The 13,211-nt window shown below is 33.8% G+C and overlaps 1 protein-coding gene across 1 annotated transcript; it reads left to right on the top strand.

Annotated features, from left to right (window-relative positions):
* The first annotated feature begins 6,351 nt into the window (after positions 1-6,351).
* LOC147401555 (L-ascorbate oxidase homolog) lies at positions 6,352-10,361 on the top strand. Its single transcript, XM_086442868.1, has 2 exons — positions 6,352-6,876; positions 8,639-10,361. Exons 1-2 carry the CDS (start codon positions 6,632-6,634, stop codon positions 10,050-10,052), a joined length of 1,659 nt encoding a protein of 552 aa, XP_086298994.1. The 5' UTR covers positions 6,352-6,631; the 3' UTR covers positions 10,053-10,361.
* Positions 10,362-13,211: the final 2,850 nt, after the last annotated feature.

A 13,211-nucleotide genomic window follows, 5' to 3' on the forward strand; every position in this document is an offset into this window, starting at 1 on the left:
ATTACAATCCAAGCCTTCTTGGATAATTAAAAAAATTACAAAGAATCTTATACAAGTGTTTCTAGAACAGAAAAATAAACCTAACTAAAGATTCATGGAAATTGAAAGAAAAAAAGAAAAAAAAATGTTCACCTACAAGAAGCAAAACAAAAATGTTAGTAGAAATGATAGTAAACGGACTCAAAAACAAAATCTGACTTACCATAATCTTGCTGACTTTGTCACATTTTATAGAAAATTTCGTTCTATCCCAAATCGATATATTATAATAAATAATCAGAGATCGGAGTAGAAAGTTACAGTCAGTTTAAGTTCTGCTATCTAGGGTGAAAAAGAAAACAGGAATGACTTTTTTTTTCAATGTTTTTTCTTTTTCCTTCTCTCTTAAAATCTCAAGAACACTTGAACTTATAGAAAGAAATCAAAAGAAAAAAAAATAAAATAAAATAAAAATGAAAGAAATGAATTTTAAATCAAAACTTACTACTAATACATTTACCTTTTCCCGGCAGCAATGCCAAAATTCTGATGAGACTATCGTTGTTCTTCTCACCGGAGTTAATAATAATCGTATTTTTACCTTACTTGTGGGGAAAATAGGAGATCAAACCCAATAGAAAGGAGGAATAGAGTTAAGTTAAGAAGATAAAATTCAAATTAATTAAAAGGAATTAAAACTATTTTTCTTTGTATTTTTGAACTTATAAGAAGATGTAAAATTGCTAGAAAATAAAATAAAGTAAATGAAATTAAAAGCAAGTAAACTTATAAAATTAAAACACCATTGGAGGTGGATCTACCTAGAACATGTTGATGAGCAATTCCTAATTTCTAGCTTTTTTATAACTCAATCGTAAGGGTTTGGTGTTAGCTTCTTAGATCGGAAAGTTTTACAAATGAAATGAAATAAGGGAACATAAACAAAGTAGAATTCTTTAAAAAATTCCTACTACCAATTATCTAGTTTAAGCATACTTTATCTTGATCTAATCTAAGCATAAAGTATCTATATTAAGAATAAAATGTGCAAAAAACTTAAAAAGAACTCATAAGCATTTTAAATAAAAGAAAGGCATGAAATTAGAAATAACACAAGAATTTGCTCTAAGCTTTTCCACTCTCCAATGGAGGGGAACTTAGCCTAATGTCATTGAAAGAGATGGAAGATAAGAGATGAAATAACTTTTCTTCATTTCATGGAGAAACTTACAACTTCTTCTTTTTCTACTTCTTACAAGACTATTTAGCCAAAAGAAAATAACTAGAAAATGAAAATACAAAAAATAAGAAAATAGGCTAAGAACCTTAGATTAAAGGAGTCTTGGATAAGATAACCAAGATGAGACCCTTTCTCTAGAGTTTGGGGTTTTATTTATAGAGAAAAATGTGTGTAGAAGAGTCTAAAAGTAGCCTCCACTTTTCTTTGCACAAAAAGATAAAAAAGAAGAATATGAGTTAAGGATTAGGACATTCTAAAGTGGGCCCAAATACTTTTGCCTTGAGATTTTGATTCCAAATTGTTGATTTTCTGCACAAGAAACACACGTAATTAGATTTATCTAGTAAATAAATTTATTTATATATATTTAAGCCTAATTAACATGCAACATGGTGTTTTGAGGCTTATCATGATTATTACCTTAATATGGAAAAATAGGTACAAAAATCAAGATAAATATCCGAAAAATGTGTGTATAATTGAGTGTTTGGAGACACTCATCACCCGACGTCCATTTTTCGAAAAAAGTGACATTTTTGGCACGTAGTGACTTTCAATGGATAAGGCACCGATCAACCTCAAGATCGGGGTAAGCGGCTCGATTGGAAAAAAGAGAAGGTGTTAGGCACCCTTTTCTCCCCGCCAAGTGGCGGTAACCTCAACACAACTTGATCATTTTGATTAAAAAAATAAAAAATAAAGTATCACGTGTTGTGCATTTGTATCCTAAGTAGGGATTCATTTTCGACTTTAGCTTGTAGGGATTATCTCATCGAAGGAGATGATCTTAGAGAGCATTAGCCTTGAGCGTATTTGAAAAGTGTGGGCTAAGGTCATGGATCCATTCTCAAGGGTTGAGAAGGATCCAATTTCCAAATGCCTTAAAACATTTTTTTGGATAAAATTGGTTTTATTTTTTTTAAAGGGTTATAACCCTTATACTTTCAATTGGACCGAAGTCCAATCTATCGGAGATAAGGAGGGTAGCTTCAAATCCTAGAGACATTTAAAAAATAAATAAAGAGAAGAGGGGGATAGTAGAAGAGGAATTGGAGAGGGTTAGAGATAGATGAGGGGGGGTTTGTTGAACCCACCTTGTAGCTTCAACCTTGCTTCTCTTTCTTTTCTTTTTCTTCTTCTTCAATGTCTTTTAAGGTCCTTAATGATTTTATGAGAGTGTAATTCTTTTTTTAGAAGGTGATATGAGAAAGTAGTGTAGAGAAGAGTGGAGTAATAGATTTTTTTTTCATAAGACTTGGTAACCCATTTTGGGAGGAGGGGAGGGGTATTTATAGTGTTTGGAGAATGGTTTGAGGGATATAATGGGGTGAAAGGTTGAAAGGATGGCTAATGACATTGGTTTTAGAGGTGAACGGTATGAAATTTAGAATGAAATTGAGGGTAATATTGTATTGAGTGGAAATAGGTAATATTTAGATCCAAATCCATTTAGGTAGTGTTTGGTGGGGTGAGATGAGTGATGATTGATGGGGGGAATGGGGGTGTAAGGGAGTTGTTTGGAGAATGAGTGTTAGATTGGTTGAAAAGGTGAGGTATTTAGATTTAAGATAATGGGTTATGTAAGAAGTTGGTAGATTGGTTTTTGGGAGGATTAAGGGGATGAAGACATGTGGCAAATATGATGAGAGAGTGAGGTGATGGGTGTGTTGATTGGTGATGGTAGTTGTTTGATTAGAGAGAAGGGTATGGGTTGGTTTGGTAAGAATAATGGGAAGTATGGGTTGAGGTGATTTTGTTGGAGTATTTTAAGGAAGAGTGATGGGTTGAGGTGTGGGAGATATGGGTTGTGATGTGGGTGGTTGATGGTGTTAGAGAATGGGGATAGGTTAGGGTATGTAGGATATGGGTTGTGATGTGAGTGGTTGATAATGTTAGGGGATATGTTAGGTTAGGGTAAGGTACTGGTTGAGGTGCTTTTGGAGAGCCGTGATGTGGGTTAGATGAATTGTTTAGATAATGATGATGAGAGTAGGTGATTAGCTGAGGGCGAGGTGAGTAAGGATGGCCATGTGTCCTCTTTTGGTGTCCGGAGGGTGCTTGGTTGATGTCGGTCGTGGTTACTGGGTTATGGGTTGTGGATTCTAGGTGGATTGGATATGGATAGTGGTTTGTGGGCTTTTCGTGTCTTGGGCTTGGGTTTTTCGGGGGGTTGTCGGTTTTCCGAATTGATTGGGGTTTGTTTTGGGTTGGCTTTTTGAGGGTCGGTTCATTTTCCGGTTTAGGTGGTATATGATCGATTTTAGATTCGGGGTAAGGTTTTTGGAAAATTGAGGGTTCATGGGCTTTAAACAGGTTTAAGGTATTTGTAGATTTGGAGGATGGAGCGGTGAAGGTAAAGAAGAGATAGGCATCCCAAGTCTCACATTTTTAATTTATTAATTTTTTTGAGATTTTTGCAATCATTGATTTGATTAAAAATGTCACGTGTTGGCGAATCGAACTTTTTAAGCCCGTTGGAGAATTTTATCGAGAATTCGGGTATTTTTGGATACTCCGAGCGGAGAGGTGAACGTTGGGAGAGTGTAGGGTAGTTCAAACCCCTTTGGTGGTCCTCTAGACCATTGGGATGTTTTAGGGGCCTCGGTTCGATCAACATGTGACTTTTTAGGGATGTGGGCCTTCGAGGCTTGTTGGCACCTTTTATTGAAAAACTGTTGTTTTTGGGCCCCTTTCGAGTATGGGCTCATTCATTCAAATTGGGGTGTCTACAAAAACATTTTAACATTATTGTCCCAACCTTCATTCAGCAACAATTCCAGATTTATAGATTAATCCGAACTTGCATCGATGATATCCAAAGCTCCCGATAACAAAATTGAGTGAATTCAGGGTTAAATTAATCTACTTGATGAGATCTACGTTTTATTAAAGGTACTCAGACTTAATTCTCAATAGAATGTTCTGTAAAAATGTTTTAACATTGCTATCCCAACCTTCATCATTCCATCATTTCCATACGTCAATTTGAATATTTCATTATTTAGGGGTCATCAAAAAGTGACTCTTAATTGGATAAAAAAAAATACAATACCCAAAATCATCCACAATCAAACCAGAAAAAATAAATAAATAAATAAAATAAATCAAACTAAGGCAGTGTTTGTCTGCGCTATTTTTCAGTGCTTATTGCTGAAAAAAATTAAATTTAGCACTTTTTGTTAAAATAACGCGTTTGTTTACTCTTATTTTTAGCGCTTATTGCTAAAAATAAGGGAAAAAAATTCAGCACTAATTTGATGCTGAAAAAAAGTGCTGAAGCGATAAGCACTTTGGCTTTTTCGACACGGACAAGTATGCCCTTCGTTTTTTGAACATGGACAAGTATGCCCTTATTCTTAAAAGGATATTACCTCTTATATCTCATGAATAAGTATATAAGCACCCCACAAATTAATAAACCCACACCATGGCTAAATTATTTTGTCTTATATCAATTAAAATTTTTGGAATGAGTTGATTTTTGGTGAGGATGATCTTCTCATTAGTATATAAGCACCCCACAAATGAATAAACCCACACCATGGCTAAATTATTTTGTCTTATATAGGTTAAAAGTTTTGGAATAAGTTGATTTTTGATGAGGATGATCTCTACAATGAGGAGATCATCCTCACCAAAAATCAGCACATCCTAAAACTTCTAACCCTATCAAAACAAGTTCAAGAACCGTAAATCGTCATTTAAAAAAAAAATAACTATTTTTGACGAGTTAGATGTTTCAAAATGGACTGATTTTTTGTGAGGATGATCTCTAGACCATCCTCACTAAAAATGTGCTCATTCCAAAAACTTTAACTTATATAAAACAAAAATAAAAATAAAAATTGGCTATGGTGTGGGTTGCCCTTATTAATTCATAAAGTGCTTTTATAATTACACATCCTTTATTTCTATTGAAAATTGTTCATCCAAAATTAAGTTATTTTAATGTTGATTTCAAATTTTGGTGACTTGTATGACATTATTATTTTTAATTTGAAATTTGTGGGTTTTTATAACTAGAAATTATTATTTATAAATTGAAGATTTGAGTATTATTTATTATTTAAAAATGAATTATATTTTAATTTTATAAGAAATAATATATTTTATTGTGTTTGATAAGAAATATGCATTTGAAATATACAAACAATGTATAATATGATTGTAAGGGTAATAAAGACAATTTACCAGCTTCAGCAATGTGTAACATATATGATTCAGCATCTAAACAAACAACTTTTTCAACACTTAAATTCAGCGCTTAATGCTATTCAGCACTTATTTTTTTCAGTTTAACAAACAACAGCTAAATATAAAAAAAATTAGGTCATCCTGGCAATGCTTCCATACTTGGGGTTTTTCAAGCTTCAAATTTTCGACGTAGAAGTTGAATAACTCAAGCATAATACTACAACAAGAAGATTCCCAAACTACTTTCCCAATTATTGGAAGCCAATCCTGGCAAAGTTGGGACAATATGCGTACATAGGAAATTCAACCCATAAGATCAGTCCACGTGGACCAAAGATAAATCAAGAGGATCAGGGTTTGACAAATAGCAAATAGCATAAGTCAAACTCGAGCGGTTTGTGACAACTGATTGAGTTACATGACTCAAGATCGTGCGACAGAGCACTAAAATAACTGGAGTCAAATTAAATGAGAGGCAAAAATAGCAAGGGATGACCAGGCCGAGTTGACTTGTTTTTTTAATTAACTCAATAATTTACGTCCATTAAAGAACTTTAATCCAATTTCCTCCAAGTTCACAACAACCACATTTTATAATAGCAAATTCATACTATGTTCTTGATAAGTTTAGGTAAACTGTGAGAAAAATGGTAAAATGGTAAAATAGTGAATCAAGATTTGTTATTAACATATTAAGGTTGATGAACTATAAATTAGTAAAAGCAGCCACATGTCACCCAAATCCTAAATTTAGTTTACTTGTTTGTTTAAAAAAAAAAAAAGAAATCCGTTGATTAGTTTTTGTGTGCAGATGGATTCTTGTGATTGCTTATTTAACAGCCTCAATTTTAAATAGCAAATTCAAACTCGGAAAGAATTAATGGTCTAGAGTGAAAGGTGCAAAGAGGTGAACGTCTCTTCTTCTAATATAAAACGGTGAAAAGGTCAAATAAACAAACAAACAAACATACAAAGGAGGATAGGGAGCAAAGGTCCTCGACAAGTTTTTGTCTAGAAATAATTTTTAAATTTTATTTCCAATAAACAAATAGGGAATTCTATATTACAACTTTCAACAATTATTTTGCGGAAGTAATGAATGTGGTATAGTTTTTCTTCCCGTAAATTTTAAACCTTTTCAGTTTTGTTGAGATTTTATTTATTATTTCTAATTGGGAAGAGGGATATTGACTACGTATTAAAATTAAGAGCACAGAGATGGACAAGGTGACATTTTTAGTGTTATTGTTTTGCTTGTCGTCCACTGTGGTGGTCCAAGCAGAAGATCCCTATATTTTCTTCACATGGAACGTCACCTATGGTACCATATCTCCTTTAGGCGTACCACAGCGAGCAATTCTCATCAATAACCAGTTTCCCGGTCCCAACATAAATTCCACCACAAACAACAATGTTGTTGTCAACGTCTTCAATAACCTCGATGAGCCATTCCTCTTGTCATGGTAAGGAATAATTAAGGATATGTTTGAATGTTTTGGTTCTTTTATAATATGAATGATTCATGAATTTGACGCTACTTCCTCGGATATAATAAAAATAAAAAATAAAAACCAAGGTTCAGGGAAAGTGAATGATATTTTGCAAAAATTACTGAAGTTATGTGTTTTTAGAATTTATGGAATGGTCATATATCTGATTTTGTTTGTATTTTTTATTTTTTTTTATTATACCAAAATGTACACTTGTATACCAGTAATTTTTAATGTTTATGAAAACGGCTATGTAATGATTTCGAAGGGGACAACTAGTTCCACATGCATTCACCATTATTTTGCTTTTATTTCTTGGAATGATCGAATAGTTGCACACCAACCTTAAATATAACTTTATATATATATAAACTCTATTTTAACCTACTAATTGCACTTCATTATCGATAACATTAAGATTAAGGATTATTCATCTTCTCGTGACTTCGACTTCCTTGCTCATGTAAATTGTAAACATGCTTGTTATACAATCAAGTATTTCTTACAAAAATTATTGAATCAACAATAATTTATTTGAGCATGATTGAAGAAGAGCTAGAAATAAAAAAAACAAAAAAAAAAGCACAATATCTTTATTTTAATGCAGAGTGCAATCATCCAAATGAAGTGCAAAGAAAAAAAAATTTAGTGATGGAGTGCAATTGGTAGTGGGTGGTGTGCAACTATGCGGTCCCTTTGTCAAAATATACTATCGTATATATCATTAAGTTAAATTTTATACTAACATGTTTCCTAAGGAATTTTGTTTACATACAGATAAAAGTTTTTCAAAAATTATATTATTATAGACTGAGTTTTAAAATGTTTATGTATTAGGATTTGGATTTATTTCTATGTTAAAACAAAACATCGTAAATTTACCTTTATTACCCGTTTAACTGAATATTTTAAAATCAAGGGTTATAACATTAAATTCCCAAACAAAAGTTTTTTACACAGATGGATAAATTTACCTGATACGTAAATATTTAAAAGCCATATCCAATTGCTTAGTTAGAAAAAAAAATTTAACCTTTATTAATCTTATGAACCCACATTAAATGCAAGGGCATAAAGGTAACTATATCAATAAGTTATTTTTTTGCAAAATATAAAAAATAACAAAATAGGTAATTAAAAAATGTTCGTCCATGTTTAGATACCCCTTGTGTTCTCAAACTAATGAGAATGACATGCCCTATATATATTTAACAGAACCCCTGGTCTCCTCTTGAGAACATTTATACATAATGACGTAATTAAAGACCTCATCTTTAGCCTATAACCAGAAACCCTTGACAATCTTCTCCAACCAAGCTAAATTATTTTGGCCATTCAACCCATCATCTCCAACTTTTTCCTCAATGTCTTCTAGAAGAAAACAATTGATTTTTCTATACCGAAAATTTTATCAGCTTTTTTATTTCCCAAAAACTCTATGTTGCTGGAGGGTTGAAGGAGATAAGAGCATTAAACTTTTGATGGTCTTTTTCAAAACTTAAATGCCAGTTAAAAGCATTTATTATTTTGTATTTTAGAATCTCTCTTTTTAATCACTGTGATTCTCACTGCATTGATGAGATAGGCATAGATGTCTTTCAACGAGATACGAGTAAAAAGCATCTATGGTTATGTGGCCACCTCCACGTCAGAAATGTGAGAATCACAGTAAATCCATGTGTCACCCCCCATCATTAATATTGACAAATAATAATTGGATGATGAATGACTACAGGAATGGAATCCAACAAAGAAAGAACTCTTGGCAAGACGGAATGCCTGGAACCAATTGCCCTATCCCTCCCGGGCAAAATTTCACATACCACTTCCAGGTGAAGGACCAAATAGGTAGCTATTACTACTTCCCAAGCTTGGCCATGCACAAAGCTGCTGGTGCCTTTGGAGGCCTTCGAGTTAATAGTCGACTTCTTATTCCTGTTCCCTTTGCTGATCCGGAAGATGACTACACCGTCCTAATTGGCGATTGGTACACCAAAGGCCATGACATCCTAAAAACAAGGTTGGATAGTGGAGTCTCTATCGGAAGGCCAGACGGTGTCCTTATTAATGGCAAGTCTGGAAAAGGCAAAGATAAAGATGAGCCACTCTTCAGCATGAAGCCAGGGAAGACCTATAGGTATAGGATATGCAACGTTGGAATAAGAACATCCCTCAACTTCAGGATCCAAGGGCACTCTATGAAATTGGTGGAATTGGAGGGGTCCCATACCGTTCAAAATGTCTACAATTCCCTTGATGTCCACCTTGGACAATGCTACTCGGTATTGGTCACAGCTGATCAGGCTCCCAGAGACTACTACATGGTGGCCTCCACTCGTTTCACCAAGTACATACTTACTGCCACTGGCATAATCAGCTATACCAACAACAAGGCCCCTCCTACACCAGTGCTCCCTGAGGCACCAGTGGGTTGGGCCTGGTCCCTAAATCAATTTCGTTCCTTTCGTTGGAATCTTACAGCTAGTGCTGCCCGTCCCAATCCCCAAGGCTCTTACCACTACGGTGGTATCAATATCACCCGCACCATCAAGATTGTTAACTCTGCTGGGACCGTTGATGGAAAGGTTCGGTACGCCATTAATGGTGCCTCCCATGTTGACTCAAAAACCCCACTCAAGCTAGCAGAATACTATGGCGTAGCCTCTGAAGTGTTCAAATATGACACCATAGCTGACGATCCTGCACCGGGGAGTAGCAACAAACAAATCATGGTGGGACCAATTGTTCTGAATGGAACGCACCGTAATTTTGTGGAGATCATTTTTGAGAACCATGAGAAAGGGATACAATCATGGCACTTGGATGGCTATTCCTTTTTTGCAGTGGCCATTGAACCAGGGAGGTGGAGCCCAGAACGTAGAAAGAACTACAATCTTCTAGACGCGATGAGCAGGCACACAATTCAAGTATACCCTAAGTCATGGGCAGCAATTTTGCTAACATTGGACAATGCCGGAATGTGGAACCTTAGGTCGAATCTTTGGGAGAGGAATTACTTGGGACAACAACTTTATATTAGTATCCTATCACCAGCCCGCTCTCTAAGGGATGAATACAACGTTCCTGACGATTTTGATCTTTGTGGCATTATCAAGGACTTGCCCAAACCACCTCCGTACACCATCTAGCTACTGTATCAATGTCTTATATCGACTCCACAGGATGTTAGAAGATAAAGAGAGTGTGTGAGCTATTCGAAGAAAAATTTATCAAAGTAACAGTGACTCAATTATGCAGGTCTCAATGCTCTCGCACTGTTACTAATTTTTCTCATTACCTTTTTATATTTTCTTTATGTTCTTTTTTTTTAAAATATATATTTGTATCATTGTCCTCCTATGTCATACTTCATGTGTGAATCAAAAGTTGCAATACAACTGTAATCAAGTGTTGTCTGTGACCATTTTGTAATTTTATCAATCACAATGAAATGCACTAAAAAAAGTTTCGTTAATCATTATCATAATGATAATCATTTGTTGGAATTTTAATCAAAACTGCTCTTTTGGGTATTTCTTTAAATTAAAATTATTTTTGTGATCCAAGTAAATATCAGTTTTTTAAAGGGATTGAATTGATGTTTAGCTAAGAATATTAGGGACTAAGTTGAAAATATATTTAGCAATCTAAAGAGTTTCCATCAAATGGGTTATTGTGATTTCTTAATAGAACTAGAGTGCTTACCCTCTTAGAATGATTTCCAATTTGGTGATGGGATTGAATTGGGAAGTTGATCTCTATAAAGAGGGAAGTAGAGGCTGTCCCCTACCTTGTACGATTGTGTGTGGATCCCATCGATTTAGTCATACAAAGGTAGAGATATATAGAGCACCATGGTTTTAGATTCTGGATCATCATTGTGTTACAGATTCAAGAAGGCTTCATTACATTGCATTGCATTGTTGCTGAAAATTTATTGAGTTCGTAAGGATTTGAGATATAGAACTTGGACTCAACGATTGTTGTGGATTTCGATATTTACATAAACATCAATACAAAAGGTTCAACAAGCTTTCTGCAGGTATGTTGTTCTAAACACATTTTGTAGGTGAGATCGAGTTGATTTCGGATGTGTTAGCATAAAATCCTTGATTGATTCAGTGTTTTGAACTAACATCATCATCACCATCTTTTTATTCATCATAGCTGTCATCATCATCATGGCCAAGGTAATCATAATCATTAACATGTTAGACCACGATTTTGGATGGCCCATTGGCCTACATTGTTTTGGTGTTCTAAATTTGGTAAGATTCTATAAAATTAAATAATGTCAATAATAAGGTATCCTAGTTGAGTTAGAATATTAGAAAGATTTTAATTGGCTTTTAATAGGAAACCTTTATGGATGGGAATCCTACTAAAAGTGGAACTCTAGGCCTTCAACTCTCATCTATTTTAAAAGGGACGACACCCCATTACGGTCAATCGTAAAAAAAAAAGGATATTGAATTGTGAAAGGTATTGTTTTAGAGAATGATCTCCATCAATCACTACAAGCCCTTAGTTATTCCAACGATAGAGAGAGAGAGAGAGAGTCAAAGGTGAGTTTAAAATCAAGGAAGGAGGGTGAATCAAGTCAATTCAAGAATTTGGGGTGTAGCAATTTATTGTAAAGGTTTTTCTATTGTATGGTTAATTGACTCAATGGCACATGGTACGCCTTCCTCAAATTTAAATTTAGGTTTGCATGTTAGAGAAATTTCTGAGATGTATATGTGATTCCAAGTATTCTATGATTAAGATTTAAGTTCATATGGAATGATTTACAAAAATATAAATTTCACATGTGTATCAAAGCTTAGGTTATGGAACCTATATATCTTGGATTATTGATTTTAGTTTTTTTTTTTTTTTTTTATCTTGACTAGTGATTTGTCAAATTATTTACATGCTTCTGCCATAGATTAATCTTTACAAGATTTTTGTTTTCAAAATTTTAGAGAGCAAAAAAAAAACCATAGTTGTGATTTTTAAGAAACTCCAATCGATTTTTCTTTTAAATATTCTTGATTCAAAATTCCAACTTGATTTCAATTGAGTCTCCAAAATTGATATGGATTCGTTTAAGTCACTTTTCGGATCAAGCCCAAATTGATTTCGCTCACGGTGAAATCAATTTCAGTTTAGTTTGAGAAATTCCATTTTGATTCAGTTTTGTGAATTCAACTCCTGTTCAGTTTTCGTCCAAAGTTCTCTTTAACTTGTTGGGATTTCCCTCAGTATACGTTTGAAATTTTTAGGGGCATTACAACTATGAAGCTCCGTGATCTAAACATCCAAAATCTCAAGGTGTGAACTTTACTTATATCGAAAATGACTAAAAATCAGAGTGACAAGTCAAAACACCTATTAGCATCACAATCGGGTCCATATATACATTGATTTGCATCAAAATCTAAATCATATATAGGTATTTCAAACAAGTATTGTAGCTGATAAAATAATGATCAAAAGACCCATCGAAATTTCAAAGCATATTCGAAAATTAAATCAAAGTTCTTAATCGAATTAAAATCCTACAAGCCAAAGTTCATTACAGTGTCCAATAATTAAAAGAAAATAAAACAATTGAACCCGAAAATTATGAAGAATTACTTACTTCTTCAACGGCTACGACGCCAAATCTCAATTGGACTTTCAACATTTGCTTTCCTCTCTCATCACACATTCTCCACTCTTGATGCCATATAAATTGAGCTTCAACCCTTGTCTTTCTTTTCTTTTCCTTTCCATCTTTCTTTTTTTACGTAATTTGTTGAAATAATCAACACCAAATATTGAAACTCGATGAAAACACCATCTTCTTCTTCTTCTTCATTTTTCTGGTTTTTGAAGCTCACACAACCCAACCAATGGCATCATCTCTAATCTCTCTCGAGCTCCTCTCCTCTGTCTCAACGCTCTCTGTCTCTGATTTTCTGGTTTTTGAGCCCCTTTTATTTTTATTGTTATTATTTTTAAGGTAATTTAGATATGCGTCCTTATTTTATGTTTTTTTTATGAATATTTGAGATACCCTCAAAATTTCCATTTGATAACATTAGTATAACTCTATACAATCACTATCCACTATATTCATTCTCTTTTCTATTTTTCTATCCAAAGATGTGTGATAATTTGGATTCTTCGAATCATGCAATTGGTCAAAATGTTAGCATGGGTTTCTGTACATTTTTTTTTTTTTTAATAGATTTGACCAATCAGAGATTGGCATCACTGCCTCTATTTACATTATGTTTGCTACTACATTTATACATCTTCTAATGATCTAAAGATGCGTAGTA

This window comes from Akebia trifoliata, chromosome 5 (genome assembly GCF_017979445.1).
Source record: "Akebia trifoliata isolate Shusen 1 chromosome 5, ASM1797944v1, whole genome shotgun sequence".
Taxonomy (NCBI): Eukaryota; Viridiplantae; Streptophyta; class Magnoliopsida; order Ranunculales; family Lardizabalaceae; genus Akebia; species Akebia trifoliata.